The 21283-nt window shown below is 47.6% G+C and overlaps 1 protein-coding gene across 4 annotated transcripts in view; it reads right to left on the bottom strand.

Annotated features, from left to right (window-relative positions):
- LOC144168987 (monocarboxylate transporter 14-like) overlaps positions 1-21283 on the bottom strand; it is a 173724-nt gene that overhangs the window by 8656 nt on the left and 143785 nt on the right. For 3 of the 4 annotated variants that reach the window (XM_077697992.1, XM_077697993.1, XM_077697991.1), the window contains 6 exons: positions 14130-15074; positions 9396-9539; positions 8124-8460; positions 6967-7150; positions 3084-3194; positions 1153-1442 (listed from right to left, as the gene is read on the bottom strand). In XM_077697992.1, the coding sequence (XP_077554118.1) occupies positions 1153-1442; positions 3084-3194; positions 6967-7150; positions 8124-8460; positions 9396-9539; positions 14130-14478 (1415 nt within the window). In that variant the 5' untranslated portion in view covers positions 14479-15074. The remainder of the gene's footprint in view (positions 1-1152; positions 1443-3083; positions 3195-6966; positions 7151-8123; positions 8461-9395; positions 9540-14129; positions 15075-21283) is intronic. The other variant, XM_077697994.1, reaches the window with a different exon arrangement.

Genomic DNA, 21283 nt, shown 5'->3' on the forward strand with positions numbered 1-21283 from the left:
AAGATTACGTTTAGTTTCGACTTCTTTCTAGTGAGTAATGTTAGAGTCGTCTCAGCGGATAATTGTGATACAATTTGCTCAGGCCGTTCATGATTCTTTATAAAAGTATTTCATCCTCTTCCCTCTACTCTGGTTTAAAAAATAATAACGTCAACTTTCAGAGTACGCAAAACGCATTGAAGGAGTCAAATAACGCGTGTGAATGCCACCTTACTTTTGATATCTTGCCGCGGTATCGTTCGAAATGGCCGAACTATGTACACTTCGGGGAACAAATTAGGGCAGTAGGCGGGATGCGTCTTGACATTCTTTTTGGCACCACCCCCGAAGTGCAAGAGCATATTCTTGTGCTGCTTTTTGGCGTCTCTTCGGTGCCGTGAATGTCGCTTAAAAAAGATTACTGTCGATAAAACAGTAGTTGCAGAAACGTTAATACCTTGTGTTATGCAAATACTACTACGGCATGCGATTCACAAATATCGCAGTCGGCGATTTTGCATGAAACACTTGTAGCAAATGTTTTAGTTTTACAGTACTTCGCGTGTGCGCTGCACATAAACGGTAATCGTACTCACCATTTCAGTCCTACCACTGGCAAAAAAGGTCATGGCTTTCTTACTTGCTTAACTATTAGTACTGCATAAATCCATTTCTTGTGACGCTCCTTCTCCCACGGCTGCCGGGGAAACCAGTACAAAACGATGCCAGGCTGACCTTCGCGATTGTGGCAGTCCTTCACGCAGCAGAAGCGGCACTGCCAAAATTATTTCCTGCAGTATTTTGATCCTTTCGGACACTACGACTTGCCATTATAACCATGTTTCTAAAAAACTTCCGCCACGCAGCGTCGAACTACGCGCAGCGCGCGTGTTTTCACCTCCGCTGAACGGTCGGTCGCGACATCCACCGACCCAAAGTTGTTAAGCGCCGGCGAGAGGCGGCGCTGCAGTCGCGGGCAAACTTTAGTGTCATGTGCCTATATTCATGCGGCAGGTAAACCCATGTTTACCGCACAAAGCCAGTCAGTTGAAATAGTAAAGCAGTGCCAGATGCGACTAGGTAGCATGGGTGGTCCGAACGACATGTAGGCACGAAAACGAAGAGAACGCCAATCGCGCTCAACATAGTGCCCACTAAAGAATGTGGCAATACCTGTGTATCCTGCTGCGCTCTTCCGAGGTGGGCACAGTGACAGACTTGATGGTTCGGAGCGAGGCAGCGCTGAGCGAGAGCTCGCGCGACAAGAAGGACGACGAGCCGCGGTATTCGGGCGGCAGGTTCTGCATGCTGCCGCTGTAGAAGATGTCCTTTCGCACCAACAGGCTGCGGGAGGGATGCGCGGCTATCGGCTGGGCTGAATGCGGCGCCGATGGGGCCGTCGGGCTAGGCGGCGTCGAGCCGGCAATGTGCACGCACGACATGGACGTCTTCTCGTCCTCGAGCTGCGAACAAGTCAAACTTAACATGAGACTTGGAACAGCGCGCAACCCTGCACACTTCTATTGAAATTAATTTGGGGTACAAGTACTAGAGAACAATGGGCCTTCTTGATTATCAGCAAGGGGGCCAGTTTTACATTGAATGGCTAGCGGTCAGCGAGTTAATTTGATGGCTTGTGGCTGGAAAAAAAAACCGTGGCAAAAATAACTGCTCAGCCACCACACTAAAACCTACCTGTCGGATTTTACTTCAGAATATGCGGAGACGACACGTCAGTACAACGCCCATTTCCCTGAAATACTCGCCGGAGCGGTTGAATGTGTATATTTATGATTTCCACCATCCACAATGCAGTATTCAAAAGCACTAGTAATGTTTCAGACTTCCTTCTGTGAGCCTCGTGTTGGACTCCAACCACGCACCGTATTTGTTTTTGCTGATAATTTTATTTTGTTACTGCAATCCACCGCGGTGGCTCAGTGGCTAAGGCGTTGTGCTACTGAGCACGAGGACGCCGGTTCGATTACCGGCCGCGGCGGCCGCTTTTCTGATGGAAGCGAAAATAAAAAACGCTCGTGTGTACGAGATTTTGGCGCACGTTAAAGATCCCCGGGTGGCCAAAATTAACCCGGATTCCTCCACTATGGCGCGCCTCATCGCCTGCGTTAGTCGGCGGGTTAAACCTTACAATCAATCTTGTTACTGCAACCCATTACGTCGCCATTGTGCGCGCACTTTACACGCAATTGCGTGACTTAGCGGTCGGTAGCACACCTCCATTTTACGCATCAAACAGGGGTACAACTATTACCACTGATTAGTGTGCCGGAAATTTCTTCACGAAATTAGTTTTTCCTTTCTTGCTATATCTCTAAATATTTCTCATCTAACCATTCTGGATTACTAGTTGCTTCACATGTGTATTAACACAACAGCTATAGGTGGAGAGCATAGACATAATGACCATGTATAATCTGTAGTACAAAGAACTGTACTGTGAATGTACTACGAAACTGCGAGTGGCCGAGTTAGGGATTAATTGGTGGTTTTACGGTGGTAGTATAGGTAATATTTCGTAGAACTCTCGCCAAGTTTTCATCTGATACCTGTCTACATCTTATAAATCCGTCTGCACGTGAACGTAATCGAGGTGCAATAGGTACTGTTCTTGGCGTTTACTGCCTAATTGTCTAATGTCGCGTGTGGACAAATGTTCTTTTTTTATTTTTATCGTATGTCACAGACAGAACTATGATTCAAAGCGGAAGAGGAAAACCATTGAACATATATTACGGCGACAAGAGTAAGTAAATAAATTTTTAAATCCTAACTATTAAAGCAAATCAGCAACCTATTAGCGTATTTGGGGGATCAGTGGTCCAACGATTACGAATTACGAATTAATGTGCTCTAAAACAAATGAGAGGCTGAATTAGTAAATTATGAGGGACCCGCTGGGTAGAGTTGCCGAGAAGCGAATTAAAACCACGCATGTACGGCATTATAAATGAATGAGTGCATGAATTGTAGTTAGCATTTCTTCCAACTGGTTGCATTGACAGTTTCAGCTGTCAGCGTGCTGGGAGCGTGAGTAGGGGGCTGGTCTTCGGACGTGCGACGCGTGCATCCACCAGTATACCTACCACGAGGCAGAGTGGCCCGCGGTCTGGCGCAGAGCGCCCCGCCATGCCGTCTGGCCAGACAGGCGTCCATGTATGGCCTCTGTTAACACAGTATTTATACGTGGGATACATCTGAAAATACAGTCATGATGTCACAACTCTGCAGCTTTTCACCTGCGCCGTCGCTGCCTGGGTAACAGAATAACGGGTAGGGACGCAAAGGGCAAATGTTATTTCTCCAGGATACCACGACTTAGTATTGTCACTGCATTCATCCACACAGTTTGTTTTTGAGCATTCTTTGAGCAGACAGACAAGGAAGCTTACATCTAAAGGCTACTTAGCCTGGAAGTGTGGGAGGTCATCGTGTTCGTCATGCGCAGCATGAACAAAACCATTCATTGCTGCTGGCACGGGCTTACATGAGGTTTGGAATCAAAAGAGCGGAAGGGTAATGTTAGATGTCCTTCTGTAGCCACCATATCAACATCGACGAAGCCGTTTGGCCCCACAGGCTTGGCTATGAGCCTATCCCTGCCATTCGTCAGAGCAGTGTATGGCGTGTCTCGTTAGCACAGGGGCTGTTTTCGATCTTCCTATTTCGTGACCTCTTGAGCCCGTAAGCTTTGTTGCATGCGTTGCTTGGGACCTCTACTGCTGTGTGTGGGCAGCGGCGGTAGGGAGCTCAGAATGGGAGCTGAGAATAGGAAGGAATATTCCTCTGACTCCATGTTGTATATGATGCTTACTTCTGGGTTGGCGGCTTCTCCCTGTAGTCACCAAGAACTCTTTTGGTAGTGCGCCATGACAACGCGATGTGGCTGTTAACCAGCATTGTATCAGGACTCTCTCAATTCCTTTCCACGCCAGGTTCTTCGTCAGTGGCCGACGTAGCTTCCTCATAAGCTTCTTGTACCTGCGTGTCTTGACTCATCCCTGTTCGTTCCTATTTTACTTTGTATGCCCGTAGCAGACGCACCGGTGGCGTGCTATATATGACATCTTGATGTACGTGTGTGCCTTCGTTTCTCGAAATTTCTAATATATACCTAGAACATAGCGCCCAAGCTCTCTAAAGAAGGTAAGTCCAAACATTGCCAAAATCATCCAGTTCTTTCGAAGTTTTAAAAATGTTCGCTCCAGAAATTAGCGTCCTTGTCTCTACCAACAAAAATTGGCTGCTTTAAAGTACCTCCAATAGGCAGAGGTATGGCGGTAAACGTATTCCATTTTTTAGCAAGATGCATGGCACATGGTTCAATGAAAACCTTTTCATCAAATATGCATTTAGTCAGCTGTTCCTTCACTTCTTCTACCCCATTTGTTTTCTGATCCTTACGAGACATATTTTCCGACTATCCAGCTGTGCAGCCACTCAGGCATTTCATATGGTATTTGATTAGCATGCATAAACCGCATAGCTGTGGCATAACGTTCCGAAGCTGTACGGCAGCAACGAGATCCTTGGGTTCCTTTCGTGTGCGGATATCTCGCGTACACATGCATTTTGTAGATTATATTCCCGAGAAAATCATTTTCTACTTCAACGCAACCGTTTACAATGTGTACGATATGCACAGAGAGGTTTATGTCCCCTCGACATCCGCTTAGGATCATCGTCATGTCGCTTTGTGTCGTTTTCGCCCCGCGAGTGCTGCTTGGCGCAGTGTTCGACCTTTTGCCCTGGGCAAGGCGCCCCTCCTAACCGAATCGGTGTCCCGTCTAGTTCACGCACATGGCTTCTTTCGGATGACTAACGCACGCGGTAAGGTGCTGTCAGTCCCTACACTGGTCTAGGAACCGCCAGCCGGGCGCTCGGTTCCGCACGCACCAAAACCGCCAAGTCCATAGACGTGCCTCGAACGTAGACATCGAGTGCTCATCGAGAGTTCAGTCGCCATGACAACACAGTTCACCGTTGCTTGGCCTGAGGACCACCAGCGAAAATGCCGCAAAATGCAAAAAACACATGCAACGGTTGGCAAATAAATGAGTTTGGATCCTCGGAATTAGTAACATGATGATTTATACACAGAGCGGCAGGTTGATCCACACATCTGGACAACGCGCACGCTTCATTTTAAGGCTATAGCTTATAACTTGTAGAAACCATTGGACTGGCGGCGCTGGTCGTCATTGATTCGACGTCTCATCAAAGGTGCATACGTAAGATTAGAAATCACCTCTAGCGACAGTCACTAAGGCCCGAAGAGCCTCTTGTCATCAACCAGGTCTCAGTAGCCCATACTTGACTCAGCGGAATTCCCTGGCGCAAGAATGCCGCATGCAAGGTATCTAGACCCGTATCCGCTCGCCAGTAACGAGGAGTCCTTGCTGGCGCCACTTCATAGGTGCACTTCAGTATCGAATATTTGTTGGTCTTCCATACAGAATGCTCCGCCGCATCCGCTGTATCGTTACTTCGGCTGCTTTTTGAAGCAACTAGCAGCTGAAAGAAGGCAACAGACTGCTTCCATACCAATTGCAGAGTCCTTCATGTTTTATGCACACTGGAAAACCCTGTAAGCATTAGGGAGCCAAATTTCTACACATTCTGAGCCCCTCCCTGTTGTATATTGGTAGCACAGTCAGTCTAAACTCCATTGACCGAATCCCCGCACTTTTGGCAATCACCGTCTTATCGACGCTATTCATTAGCGACGTCCGCGCCACTGAACATCTTTACTGTCAACACGTGAAGCATGTCTACACCGAGTTCTGGTGTGCGGGGAAGCGAATAGCTTGAATGCGCTCCCTTCCGTGCGAAACCACAATGTGGCAGACACTGCGATCTCACAGGTTGGTCCGTTTTTTCGCGTCTCTTTTGCCCTTTTGTGCAGTTTGGCCAACGCGCTTGAATAACTACCGCCTGTCGGCAGCTCTACATATATCATCTAAAAAGGCACATGAGGCAAGCATTTTGTGCACCGGCCGCGACGTTGGGAACAAAGATGTCTAAAAAGTGTGCAGAAGGAAAATAAACAAAGCTCTGTAAAACGCACAATCTATAAATGCGTCGCCGCGTGGTAAAATCATAAACGGAAAACAATGCCTTTCAATATTGAAAACGTCTTTTTTGTTCAGGTGAGACGTTTCCCAGGCAGAATTTACTGCATACAGGTGGAAAACCATTCGTATGTACATACAAACTGTCACAACGTAGGTCAAGGACTGGACAATGGTTTTGTTTGAAGCAATGGAATGTTTTAAGCCCCAATTCTAGCAGTGGGCAACGAGTAGGTTCGATTTTGGAGAAGAAAATTGTTCATCATTGCAAGATTGCAAAATTTCATAAATCAATCTCGCGGTTTTGCAGAGTCGTACCCCGCAACGTGTAACCACAAGAATCTGAACAAACTTGCGCTGCTACAGCGTATAGCCACAGACAAAAGTGTCATCAAGGGCTGCAGCATTCCAAAGACCTGCATGTAGCTGCAATTAACTTCCTTCGCCCTCTCAAAACATGTGCGCGTCCCTGCAAAACCCGCAATATTTTGGTTAGACGTTCAGCTATATCCTCTGAAGTTTAGGCTAAGGATTCGTGGCCGCGTTACTTTGGCGGTATACTTTTGAACGTTAGTCGTACTTTAAATGAACCTATCTATTCAAAGGCGCTTCTACTGCAAAAACGTTCGTTAACAGCCGGCGTGTGAAACCTTGCCTTTACTTTAATGGACTAACTTGTGAACAGGATTAAAGCAAGTTCGCAAGTGTAGAATCAATCGAGTCGGCGCTGCGTTTCTGTTAAAGTGAGAGCGAAATCCAAGGACCCGGTTTAACTCACAGTAATGAGCCTGCGAAGATTTCGATTGAGTGCGTTGAATTGTAAGATTCAATTTTACGACTTATTTTTAATGTAAGGCAGCCTTTAAACGATTGGTGCGTTCCTTGTCCTCCTCCTCACCGTGAGTAACGGCAGTGCGGCGCCCGTCCTTCCAAACAGCGCCGAGCGGGGCCTGCGATTGCGGCGTGGGTCGGGGTCCTCTGTCGCCTGCAGCGCTGCCATGGCCGCGATGGTGCCCGTGGACAGCGAGAGCTCGCGCGACGCCGTGCACGAGCTCAGGCCGTTCCTCTGGGGGAAGCCGTCCCTGCGGGGGGGAAGGCGGCACTTGTCATCACGCAGCTGCACCTTCAACTCCTGCCACAAAATGTCTCACGGCTCTGTAGGCAGTACAGCTTGACGTTGGGCTAGTTGGGTGCACATGACAGCTTAGGAAACAGCGCGGAAAACTAGGACAAAGAGAAGGGACAGCGCTCGTCTCTGTTTGCCTTGTCTTTGTCCGAGTTTTCCGCGCTGTTTCCTAAGGTGTCATGTGTAGGCGAAGAAGCTTCTAGCACTGCAAGTATGACTCCAGTGGCCATTCAAACATTAGTGCTAGGAACAACGGTCATAGATCACTCCAACGTGGGATTCGGAGAGACGAAGAAAACTCGGTACAAGGTGCAGTACCAGCTCGCAAGGCAGGTGGGGTGGAGGGGTTGATGAAGAATAACGGAGTGGATACCAATAGGAACAGTTAGTGTTACGAACAACGCCTTCCAGAGGTTATAGTAAAGGACATTAAGAGTGGAGTTCAGGTAATCAATATAGATGCGGGTTAGGTCCCCCTGCGCAATAAAGTTCTTGAGAGACGTCTGGGAATAGTTCGATAACACTTCTTACGCCTCTAGAGGCAAGGTTATTTCCCAAATCACCAGTCACAGGCCACAATTTCAGCTAAAATAACGGTTACCAGACGCCGTTTTGCGGGGATATTTACAGGATCAAGGGGACATGTGACGTGCACAAAGATTGGCTGCTTATGACTTTAACGTACTATACTATAGATTTCGCACCATATAGAACAAGGTTACAGAAAGCGGGTGAAACAGCAAAATATACAAAACTCTAGCTTACTGATCATGTTCAGGATTTTCACGCGTGAAAATATGGCAAACGTTAGCAGTGTAGCTACCCAAGATCCAAATGATGTGGATGTCAGTGAGGCTGAGAGCAAGGCACCGCAGGTTGAGTGTGCTCACAAACAGCTGATTGGGGAGAACACAGATGCTTGGACGTACATTTCGTGGTAAGCATTTCCGTTGATCTCCGGCAGAGGTTCTTTGTCGGTGTGCTGGGATGGCGCGCCGTGTGCCATGGCCGCCTCTATGACGGCCGCCTGCGGGAGCGGCCTGAGCAGGGCGCCGAAGACGCAGCAGTTGAGCACCATGCCGGCGGTGCAGAGCAGGGCGCCCTGCCAGCCGTACACGTGCACCAGCCACTCGATGAAGGGCGCCAGGGCGAAGGTCCCGAATCCCGAGCCGCACACCGCGATGCCCGTGGCGAATGCCCGCTTCTTCTCGAAGTACATGGTCACCGACACGATGGCCGGAAGGTACATCAGGCCGAAGCCCGCGCCTGCATCGCCAACACCGAGACGGCGTCGTACGGTAACTGAACAAAATCTCACTCAAATTGGTCATCCACCGCGGAAGCGGAGGATTTTATGCAGGGCAGTTCTGACACAAAACAAACTTCCCACATCATCACCAAACATAATGAAAACCATTCGTAACAGATCTTAAGCAGTTTAATAGAAACAGGTTCTTGGAGGAAATGAATGGGGAAAGACAGATATCTTTAAAGCGTAGCGTATTAAGCAGTTTAATAGAAACAGGTTCTTAGAGGAAATAAATCGGGAAAGATATTTTTAAAGCGTAGCGTATAGACAGGAATAGTTACGACAGATATATGACGGATATTAGGCCTGTAAACTTATGGAACAGCAATTTTCTTTGTAGAGCTGTCACTCCGCAAAGCACACTTTGGACCACATAACGTGCACGGCTAAATGGCAGACATCTTTGGTTCAATCAAACTCCTCGCCCTCTATTTCTTGCTATCCTATACCCGAAAATCTCAATAGACATTCCAAGTAATTCAGTTGTAAACCTTTGCTATCAGTACTCATGGGACTAAATCTATTTCAGTACGATGCCTTTAAAACAAATTCTTCAACTAAAGCTTTCTACAAGACTGATGTGTTCTAACAGGACTTCAAAGTACTCACTACCAGACTGTAACAATGGAAACAATGACTGGAACGCCAGAAATACTGAAATCACGTACAAGCTTATGAAGTTTTTCCAGAAACAGCCAGGGAGGCCCAGTTTGACTGTAGTTATTTCAATTTACTGCACATGTAAGGAATACTTCTATGTGTGCAACCCGCAGTGTGTTCTTTTCCGCAATGTTTGCCGCGGTTGTCCACTGGCCTTGTGACGACTGAAGGTTTTTCGTAGATCGACAGGCAGTCAGCATCCTCACTGCTTCCGGTCTCTAGGCACACGCACCCGTGCAGAGGCCGATGGTGAAGAACAGGTAGGTGACGTTGGGCGCCACCACGCTGACCACCAGGCCCACTGTTGAGAGCAGCGAGCCCGCGATGGTTACTGTCCGGCAGCCGTACTTGGTCGTCAGGCCGCTCGCCACGGGGCCTGCAGCCAGAATCGACGTTTAAAGTTGGAGTGACTGGAAACGGCAAAGCACTTTTTCTGCTTATAAGTTCAATTGGGCCTCTATGAAATGCCACTTGTTAAAATTGAGCGCAACACTACAAAATACAGAGGCCAAGACCTCACGATTATGCGGTATACATAGCTTGCACTGACGTCGTTGTAGCTGCCATGTTGCACCACTGCTCGCACGGCGGAGGGCCGTGAACTTGTCTGATTCTGGCATCTCGAGCAGTGCCGACAAAGCTAAAATCCGTGCGCCATAAGTATCTCTCGTGACGTTACATGCAAACTACGTACACACAAAGAACAAAATGTGATCTCGGGCAGATGGAGTGGCGTGAGCCTTCGTGGGACTAACACAAATGTAGGCAAAATGAGGGAGCGATTGCCTTTTAAAAGAGGCCTGCTGAAACTAGAAGGCTGCCTTTGCTGTTAGCGCTGTCGGAAGCTCCGAATACAAATCGTCCACGCGCACTTCGTGTGCCTCCAAAACGTCCACTTCCAAAAATATATTTCGCTCAGAACGATGGCGGATAGCTCTCACCAAAGACAGGTTTAGTTCAAAATTCAACGCTTTCTATTCATTCCGTCTTACTGCACGCTTGAAAGCCCCAATTGGAAGTTTCCGGCTTACTCTACAGTATACCTTAGAACCTTTAACGTGCGGAAAAACTGCAACACCCTTAGGCGTTTTTGGCTTTCTCTCAGTACCAGCATAATAGATGAGGATAGTTATTTTTTGTGAGCGTGAGGTAGGGCGTTGGGATGATCATCACCACGTCACTTTACTTTCTTTATTTTCCTGAGATTTATTTCTTGTGGGTAGAGTCCACGAGAAGAAGTTATAGCATATAGCGTCTCTCGCTTACGCGGCTTTGTATTCGCTTGATTCACCGGCGCGGTCACATAGGATCAAACTAAGGAGCAAGAGTGCGAAATACCGGTGTTGGTGCTCAGCTGCTAGAAATGCTAATAATAGAAAACACGCCAACGAGAGTCCGGACCGCCGCCGCAGCTGAAACAATGAGCCGGCGCCAAGGCAACATCACATAAAAGAGCGCGCTGGTCGTCGCACAGTCCCTGATTGTCCGGTTCCATAAGGATTGCTCTCTTGCACAGACTAGTTGTCGATTTTAAACAGAAAGTCCTTCCCGTGATCCTCCGATCGGACGGAAAGAAGGCAATGCATAGGAATTGGTTTAGAGCTGGTCCTGAAAACAAACAAGCTTGAAGGTAGCATGCAGCCAAAAGGATGTCACCAGTGCAGGAGCCAAAGCCATGTCATTCGAAAACTGCCTCGGCACCCTTGTTGGCGTGCCTGACATCACAAGTACGGCTCTTGGCGATGCGATACTCAAATTACGCACGAAGTGCCTGCGACTTCGTAGCAGAATGTCTCAAGATCAGTGCGTAACCTGCCGAGGACAAACAGAGAAGACTGAACAGGTGCTCCCTTCCAAGACAAACTACCTTCACGTTTCGCCTTTGGTAGACATTCAGCGAAAAAAAATTGCTCAGACTTAACATTTTTAAACCTAAGTATCACGAGCGAAAGCAAAGGCTATGCACGCAGTGTTTCGCGAAAGTTTGCCTTTCCTTGAGACTTCGCAGCCTGCCGACTAGCTGTACCTACTGGATGCGCGCAAAGACTTGCAAGACGGCGCGCCATGAATGGCGAGATTGAGGGAACATGCGACGGCGAAGCAGATGCCAAACCCTAGCTTAGTCACGTGGTTCGTTTGCGCTGAAACACACACACAGACGGTTCACACGGCGCTGAGGGATCGAGCGCTGGCCAACCAGCTGTTTCACCATCGGCAAATCACGTGTACCGACGAAGCCAGACTCCGAGCGAGTGAAGCGATCAGAAAGAAAGGCGTAGTCGGAGCGCTGGTGGCTCAAGGTCACTTGCTACGCCATCAATGGCTTTCAAAGATGTAGCGTAGCAGACCTTTCGCTCTAGAATGCTGGCAAACGTTTTTCTTCCCTTCATTTTCTGTTGAAAACGCGATGGTATCTGGTATCCTGCAATAGGCGCCAGTAAAATGCTGCACCAAAGAGTAGAAGTTCGACATGCACATGCTATGGTACACGCAAAACTGCTAACAGCGCGAGCCCGGCGTTCAAATAACTTGCTGCAAGCACTCAGCAACAAGTGGGACTTCTATGCTGCATTATCTATGAGTAGACCGACGGTGTCATGATCTTCCACCGTTGAATACAATGAATGTCTTTCAAAAAGGCCTAGCAACGAAACTGATTGCTTGTGGGGGACGGCCTCAACACTGCATGCGGCTGTTGCGGGCTGGCTGCCAGGGGCCACGCAAATATCATCTGGGGTGCTCGGCCAGCGACCTTTCTCCGGACGTGTTGTTCTCGGCCGAAACATCGGGATGTTTTTCGAGCTGCGCCAGGAGAGGAGAAACACTGCACCCCGTTCTTGCTTTCTCAGCTCTTTTCAGCAACACTCCGGGCCGCTACTCTAAAGACGGCACCGCTTCGCAATGCCCCGTGCCAAGGGCGCCGCAAATAAATAAGGAACCGTCTGCTGTCATTTCGCAATATCATCAGAGAGCGTGATGTATGCCTCTCTGAGCTGCAGAAACCTCAACTTTCTTCCCCTCGGTGCATTCTCCTCAGTACCGTCATGTTTAAGAGCAGGCTGTGGACGTCTGTAGCGGCTCCACAACTTTTTTTATTAATTCCGCTGATGCCATTTGTAAACTTGTTCTTGACGAATGAATAAACGGTCCTCCTGTGTAGCCAGGAGTAGCGGGGTTTCCGCGTGACTCATGAGGGCTATCTGTCTTTCGGCACTTGGGTCGGTCGGGTAGTCGTTTTAAGAGGGAGGGGTAGACGCGAGAACGTAGACAGTCCCATCTCGCCACGAGGTGATTCAATTAGTCACAGAACTCCCCTTTCTGCTATGCGGGAATCCACCCCAAGTTTCTCTAATGGCTAGGGAATGACAAAATTGTGGACAACCAGTGGTAACTGCTGCGGTGATTTTCAGCGAAGTAGTGCTCTGACTTATCCATACCCTTTTTAGACCCTCACATAACATCTTCTCTCGCCCATCGCGCAAGGTTGAACCGAAACTCCTGAAAATTGAGGCAGTGGCACATATGGGTTAGTGGCCGTCAAAGATAGTATAGGCGACGGATACTTCACTCTTGCATCTACTTACTTTCTCTCTAACGCCTTTTTACACGTTATTGTGGATACCCCGAGGCCTCCCTATATTGCTGGGCCCGGAGCCAGGCATGCATATTTGTGATATACAAGCCAGATAATGTTATTTCCCGGAGCTGATTACATCCAAATCCAGTTAAATGTGTCGCCTTATGTGTAAGAAAGTGTAAGGATAAGACTTTAAGACTTGTACGCTCGGCTTTGTAGCAACAGTGCCCTCCAAACATTAGCAGCCGGCGCCTATCCGACAACCTTCTACTATTGACGGAACGTCTCACACATATACACAAGACGCGCATGCGGGTTTCGCTCTAAATATGACTTGTTGCACTGTGAATACATGCATCGCCTCACCTTCGTACCAGTCTATCTATCAGGGGCAATCTACCAATAAAGATATCTCCAAACAAATCAACTGGGGAAGTGTTTGCTGGGTATGAAAAAAAGTCTGAGTTAAGCGAATTAGTTTCTGTTGGAGCGACAAACTCCTTAAAAATGAAAAGCTCCAAGAATACTTAAACAGAAACCAGGCGATGAAATTATGGAAAAGGTGTGATTTAAGGAAAATGCATTCCTTCCTAGCCACCAAGGTAGCGATAACTAAGCTCCGAGCATTCGCATGCTTTTCGGTTTATGTATCCGGAAACTATTCAGTTCTTCAGTAGCAGACTGCAAGGAGAAGACATAGGTCCCCTCTGGTATGATGACCAAATGTCTAGGTTCAGTTGCGCTGGCAACAGAAACTTCCATTCAATGAGTATAAAAACAGCAATTTCTTGGACACGTAAGATGTGTTGCTGCCATTTTGAAGGTAATCTAAAGTGTACTCAAAACTTGGCTTTCTAATACATTTCAAATTTATTCAACGATACATCGACATAAATTCCTTTTTATTTAGCCAAAAAACAATGAACTTAAGTATTTTTAAATGCTGTCATAGGGCGTAATGAACTTCAATATCGCACTGCTTGACAAACCTGTAATAGCAAACCTGTCAGCTTCCAGAAATTTTGATTCCGTCGCTTTTTTATGAAATCTTGAATTTCGTTGTTCCGCTTAGATGTGTCGGCTATATCTGTTCAACTGATACTGCTTGTCATATTTTTGTACGAATCTGCGTGTTGAAAGTTTGTCGCTGTCACTCGGCTACGATCCCACATGATTTGGTTACCATTTTTTATAAACAAAATAAAATGACTGCAATACGGATTGAAGACGGCACAGTTGGTACGTAACTGCGCTATAAAACAGGGCGGGAAACGAGACTATCCAGAAAAGGCAAACACACAGGATGCTGTCTATGCTTAAATTGTGCTTTGACATCATGATTTGCGCTGCTTGAACAGAGAAGCGTGGTCATCGTCTCCATGCACTCACCGATGCAGAAGGTGGTTCCGACCATGATGGAGGCAATCCAGGCCGTCTTGCCCTTGGACTCCTGGAAGTGCTTGAGGAACTCGAGATAGAAGATGCCGAAGGTGTACGTGACGCCGTCGGCAATCACGTGGATCATGAAGGACGAGAAGACCACCACCCAGCCCCAACCGCCGTCCGGAGGCTGCGCCAGTGCCGCGGCCGACGCCGCCGACGTCGCAAGCGGGCCGCTCTCCGGAGAGCTCGTGGTCGTCGGACCGCTGGGAGACGTGGTCACGCCACCACTCGAGGGAGTCGACTTGGCCGCCGTGGTGTGGGAACTGCGTCCGTTGCTGCTCTTCTGCTCGCCCATCTTTGATGTATCTGAGTTTTTTTTTCTTCTTTTTACTTGTTTAGATTTCACCAGCTCAGTTTGATTTGACCACTCTCAATCCACCCAGTAACTCGTTTCTCAGAGCCACTATCTTCCCGGGACCTCGTAAGGCCAAATTAGTCGCGCGTGGAGCGTTCGGTGAGACGCTCGTTTTCCTAAGGGAATTAGTAAGTACTGGCCTACCAAGGCCAGAGATCTTTGTTCGCAGCTAGTCTGACTAAGCACGGAGTCAGTCAGCGGTAGTAGCCGTTAATGAGCTGAGATAACGGACGTAGAATGCAAAGAGAAGGCGTTTTAGACGTGCTAGCAAGCGCCTCGAGCTCCCTCCTTCGTTCTTCCTGTTACGACTGGTGTGCGTCGTCGGTTGAGTAATGCCCCCGCTGAGATGACGTCCCGCGATGGAGCTATCTTAGAGAAGCACTTCCGCTTTTGTTCCTCGCCGCCTTCTGTCACCTCCTTCCGCCGTTCGGCTCGGGACACTTGCCAGGAGGCGCTGCGGCCGTTTGTGGAATGATGCCCCTTCCGCGTGGAAGGCTCAACGCAGTCTGTGGTCTTGTCGTCTATCTTTTAGCTCCCTGGAACGAGAGGGGAAATGAGAGAGAAGAGTGTCAAAAAAATTGTAATATCTTCACAATAAATTAACTTTTCGGAAGCGAAAGCACTTGGTTTCAGCAAAATAAGAAAGGAGACAGCAATAGGGGTAATTTTGTGCTCCCTCTAGTGAATATTAGGAACAACACTCACTAATTTTTATCCTGTCTTCCTATGACCTCATATCGTTTCTTAGTGCATAGCAGGGAAGCGGCGTTTTTCCACATCTAAAAATCTGTTGAAACTACCCCGGTAATGTTCTTTGGGACTAGTCGGGAAAACGTCCGCCGAAATAAAAAAGGTTAAGCTGTTTGGCCTTTTCGTAGGGTACCTGTGGTCACATGCTTAGGATTCAAGGCAAATTATATACAAGCCTTTTACTCAACTTTAACATCCTAAACATTCATTACTAGGTGTACAAAATGCAGGTAAACAAACTGCTAGTTTCACTATTACCGAACGTGTGCTCCCGTAGCACGCTTTTTTTTAATTGATATTTAACGACAAAATACACATTACAGCTGCTCATCAGTGTCGTTGACCCGCGGTGTCGTTGTACCCCTGGTTAAGCCCTGCCATTTTTATTTCTTACTCTCCAGTGCGTTTTTACGGCTTATTTGAAGTGTTAGACCAGTACTAAACGTAGGTGCCGATGGCCTACCGTGAAATCACCGCGTCTGCCTTCTTCATGGCAATGAAAATGGAGGAAAGAGCTTGTCCAGCTTTTCGTATAGAACGTTGTTTTTTCTTTTGTCACCTCATGCTCTGCTCGCACCATAATAAGAAAAATTACGAATACATTCAGTGGAGTATATACATTGAACGAAAATAAATGAGAATGAGTACCTTTGGAGGTAGTCCAGTTATATACGCACTCGAACTTCAAAGGCATACATCCTGGCAGTAATGGGGAATGTACCGCAGATTTTAGAGTGCAGCTTTTAGGCGCCCATTCCTTCCTTACGCAGCGTTGTAACCGGAGAAGGATGAATGGTGCTAACAAAGGGAGAGCGCGGAGGAAAGCAAAGTGAAAGCGTACAGCTGTTCATCCTGCTGCTTGCTGCTGGTGCTATCGTGGAGCCGACCCCTTTACCGCGTTCCTAACTATGGTTGCGAGTAGAGCACAAGCTAAAGAGGTTGTCGAGGAGGGTTTCGTCGTCATAGTGCCGGGGTTGCGAATGTGGCCCAGCGCGGCGAAGGAGGCGTCGGGAGTATGTCAGCGTGTGAGCGCCGCTGGACCACTTGTCCCGGGTGTTGCAGAAATTGGTCGTTCCGATAGGGCATGTGGCAAGGCGGTAATTCAACAGCACGTTAGGATTCTCATTGGGATTTGAGGTTATCATTGTGATTATTTGGCTCAGGGATGATTTGAAGGCGTATATCATCGCAAATCGATATAAAGAACTAGTAGTCCGAATAAATGCGGAAATTTCCACGCCAACCTCCTTGTAGGGCCTTCTAACATCGTCGCACTAAACCTGAGTCTTAAGTCTACGTGAGTGTACTAAAAGCGGCATGAAAGGAGCTGGCAGTGAATGACGGCGCTAACAATAGGACGTATGCGTGTATGCCATCATCATCATCATCAGCCTACCACACCCACTGCCGTTCAAAGGCCTCTATTATAGATCTTCAATTATCCCGGTCGTGTGTATGTATGCGTGTATGTATGTGTGTTTAAAAGTGGGCATGTATGCACGTACTTGTATGTATATGTATGACTGTAGGTATGCGAACGCATGTAGTTATCTATGCAAGCATGTTTGTTTATATGCATTGCTACGTGCGTATGTATGTATGCGTGTATGTATGTATGTATGTATGTATGCGTGTATGTATGTGTGTGTGTATGTATGTATGTATGTATGTATGTATGTATGTATGTATGTATGTATGTATGTATGTATGTATGTATGTATGTATGTATGTATGTTTAAAAGTGCGTGTGTATGCGCGTACGTACATATGTCTGACTATGTATGTGCGTATGCGTATACGGGTGTACGTGTACACACATACACAGGCTCATTTTAGTGTACATGCATCCACCAATCGATGTCCCGGGAACGTCGAGTTTCTATCGAAAAGACGGCGACGCATCGATCCATCGCCCCTTGCTCTTTGCTCCTTCCGGCCCGAAGCCAATTGAATCCGTACTTTCTCGCAGACGTATTAGTGCTCAAGGACATTGCCCTCCCGTGTTTTCACCGATCTCAAGCCGCACACCAGAACGCTGCGCTGATTCGAAAGAGGAACACCCACCCACTAATCATGGAGTACGAGCTTCAACGTTCACATCCGTCACGCCAGTACGGCGTGCCGTGTGCCGTGGAAGCAAAAGCACGAAAACCCGCGTTTTACGAGAAATACTTCGCTGCGCCTTAAGGGCTTTGGCCCTTTCATACATGGTAATGGGTTTGGTTTAAGTACTCGCTATCTTTAAGAAAATAAGCGGAGATCCCTGTGAAGAATGACCAAAATATAAAAATAAAGGCGCGACTCTTGAGCTCCCATTATCAGACGTTAACCTTTCGTAAAGGGCTTTGTAATAAGTTCCGGCAGGATTGGAAAAGTGACCCAGGAGACCGGTAGAGGCAGAGTTGAGCAGTTCATAGCGCCACAAAGCGTCTACTGCTTTGGACTGCCAGACGGGTTTCACCAAGATAGCGCGCCGACGCAGAGATGGGGACAATACATGCGGGAGGTGCTGAATGCACTCATTTTCTAAGTGGATTAAGTGTACCTGTCATTCAGTTAGCCTAATGATACTAAAAAAAACAGGCAGTGTTGTCGCTGTGGGAAAACATGGCGTTATTTACGCTAAAATACTTGCGAATGAAAACTCAATACCGGGCTCTAGATCGTGAAGAGACATTCACAAATACCGTAGCGACAAGAAAGCGCGTAGAACGCGCACGCAGGGATGAGTATGTTAATGCTACGGTACGTATCCGGGCGCAGAACTTCGGCGGATTTCGTCTCTCGGTTTCGCGGTTCCGTTCGGCTTCCTTTTTTCTTGCACCCTGACATCACCTGGGCCGCCAATAAAAAAATTCACCGCTCATTAGTAAGATCAACCTGTTTCAAATTCATTTCCCGGAATTACAGTGGATCATTCGGCTAAACCTGCTCTCGCATTAGCATCGACGCCTTGTCCGCATCTCTGTGCAAACTAAAAAAAAAAACAGCGCTGGTTTGACATAAGGTTGTTATAATATTAGGTAATTATAATCTCAATGAAACAAAAAATGATTCAAAATTCTCCTCCGAGTAATCAGCCAACACGGGAAGATTCCCTCAAGTCCGGTTCCAGGCAGGCCTATAAGGTGAAAGATTCGGTTCTCTACAGAGCTCGCCTTGTAAGTGCAGAGCACTTTAGGGCCGCGCCTTGTCGTCGTAGCTCGCTTGCTGGACCCAAGTAGAGTCTGCGTTCCTGCGTGGCCGCTGGCATCGCGGCGTAACCCATAGGCTTCGAAAGCCAAGCGGTTTATATTGTCATAAGCGTTCGAAACTCGTGAGCCGCTGGCTCTTGTAATATATGTCCCCGTTGTTTATCGCAAAGAAAACGTGGGTACATCTGAGGCAAAATGTACGTAATTAACCGTCAGCGTCCGCGTTCATTCAGTTACGAATGCTCGTTGGGTTGTTGGGTTGGTTTTTGCGATAGTAAGCGAAAAAAAAGTGGCATTGCAACAGCGGCACGTGCGGGAGAAGAAGAAAGCACAAAAAGAACAGAACTCCCCCTGCCAAACTTTCAGGCAGGGGGCGCGCGAGCACTGTGAAGGCGGGAAATTTGATTTGCATTGGGCAGTAGCAGTGAGCGGATAACGGCCATACAGCCCATTATGGCGAATCACTGCTCTGCACTTCCGACAGCTTTCACATTGAGTGGAACGGCTTCAATTTTTCATTCTGTGTTTCTTTAATTTAACCCTTTCAGTCACCGTGTCTCCATATGGAGACGCCACTTTCTTCGTCGTTTTCCACGTGAAAAAGAAAAGAGTTAATGCTGCAGATCGGTGCGGCTGATGTTCGAAACCTGCGGAAGTGAAAGGTAGCACAATGGGATGTGGAATGCCGGAACCGCACTCATAAACATCATTTCAAAATGGACGCCACCAAGTTTTGTGGGAGCTCCGGTGTGTTGCCGTCCTAAGTTCTCTTTTACTGCGGCTTAAATCATTTATAAAGGCTAAAAACACCTCTTTCATGCGCAGAAATTATTATTCCACCTCCTTGTTTCTAAACTGCCTCAGGATCTCAGGATATTTATTATTTTTTTATAGGGAAAAGCAGTTTTGAGGAACGGTGTCTCCATATGAGGACGCGACGCCATTTGCGTAATAAGTATTCTAGAGAGACTGAACTTTTTTTTCTTACCTCTACACACTTGACACTGCTAAACCTTCAAGTCTGGAATTTTTCTGCACTGAATATAATAATTCGTGACGAAAGGGTTAAGCTTATTTCAGCTATTAAATTTTTAGTTCGTGCTTGTGTCGTAATCACTGCCGTAAGCACCACTGCGATGCTTCATTAAGCGTCGACTTAACTCCGCAGCGTGCCACCCATTAAATGAGCGCTACGCCACGCCCGTCCAGGGATGAGACGAGCTCCGGACACGCTTTTCGCACACGTCGAGTCGCGCCCACCGGCTGCGGACGTATGAATGTGCGCATCTTCTAATGCATCACCTATAATAAACTCCACACTCGCTGGGAGCCGGGTGCGAAAGCTATTGTTCTCGCAAGGCCTAACCAGCGCCAATAACAAGGAAGAGCTTTTCGGCTCGGTCCGCTGTGAGCGCCCCCGCTGGCATTCGCCATTATGACGCGACCTCTTTCCTCACCGGCCAAGGTCAGCCCCGCATTTCGGGTCCAGGGAAGTGAAATCCGTCCAATATTTTAGTGAATAGAGCCATTACTGGGAAAAGAGATTGCGACACTGCTCAAAAGCGATGAGCTGAGATCGTTTCATCATAGACATTACGGGGAGGAAGGTGATGTAAGTGCCGCACTTATCTAAATGCACTGCAGGCGTAACCAAGAATTCAGCCGTTGCATTTCTTGCACATTTTTGACGGAGATTCATATAGTCCTTGGTTAAACAAACAAAGCGAAAAATTTTAGGACCCTTGATGACCAACGCCTATGCGAACACCGATCCGAAGAACACTTCGTTGTTTAATGCAAAAGTTTTCTTGGTATGACCGACAGCATCCTGTCAAAAAAAAAAAAAAAACTAATACATTTCCCCATAGACAGGTTGGTCGACCGAAAAGCCCCGATAGAGTCTCTAGACACACGGCGCATGCGTGAAACCGGGATTACAATGTGTGAAAACGGTTACTTGACGATCGCAAGAAAGGAACGGTTCTGGATAAGACGATACATGCATAGATCACGAAGGAGTGCAATAGTGTATACATTTATTTCACAAACTACGTATTGGTATACGTTTAGATCGCTCGTAGATGTGTTTACGTAGTGAGCAAAAAATCGTCGCGTCGGTTCGTTCTTCGTTTGTGGTTTGGGCCTTTGAAGGTTTGGCGACCGACTGGACGCCCTTTCAGCGAAGGCTGTATGCGCTTTTAGAGAAGTTTTTGACGCCCTTTTCACTTAGTTTTGATGGTACACTCGGTACAACTCAAGAACGGTGCCACCGCATGTAGTGTATCACTCCGCCAAAGCGCCGGACCTGTGACATCAGTGCGCGCGCGTTTTGAAAGGGGTTTGCTATGAATGCGTGATATCGTCTGCCTTGTCTCACGCAGTTTCTTTGTCGTCACTGGAGTCGTTTATAAGCTAAGTCCAAAAAATCACGGGAACGGCTCACGCCATGTTCAAAATATTCCCAGTAACGCCCTACTTGCGCCGCGCGGAGAAACATCCGGCTACGGCGATAAGGCGCAGCGGCAACTTCCGGTGCCGTTCTTAAAGGGGTCCTGAAATACCTTCCGCCGATGCGTGGATGTACATGTAACCAAATAAAGCAATGTATTAGCAATCTCCTCCCGCAAGAATTTTGTTGAAGCGATGAGTATTAGCTGAGAAATCGGAAATCAAAAACCGCGCATTATCGTCGCGCCGCGTTTCCTCCTCCTTTCGACTTACTCTCCGCTGTTGACGGCGAGCGAGCCTTCCCTCCCATGATGCTGCGCTCCCCGGCGGTGACGTACTTCCGCTATTGCGCT

This window comes from Haemaphysalis longicornis, unplaced genomic scaffold, assembly GCF_048455015.1.
Source record: "Haemaphysalis longicornis isolate Haplotype H1 unplaced genomic scaffold, Haemaphysalis longicornis Haplotype H1 scaffold_2, whole genome shotgun sequence".
NCBI classification, from domain to species: Eukaryota; Metazoa; Arthropoda; class Arachnida; order Ixodida; family Ixodidae; genus Haemaphysalis; species Haemaphysalis longicornis.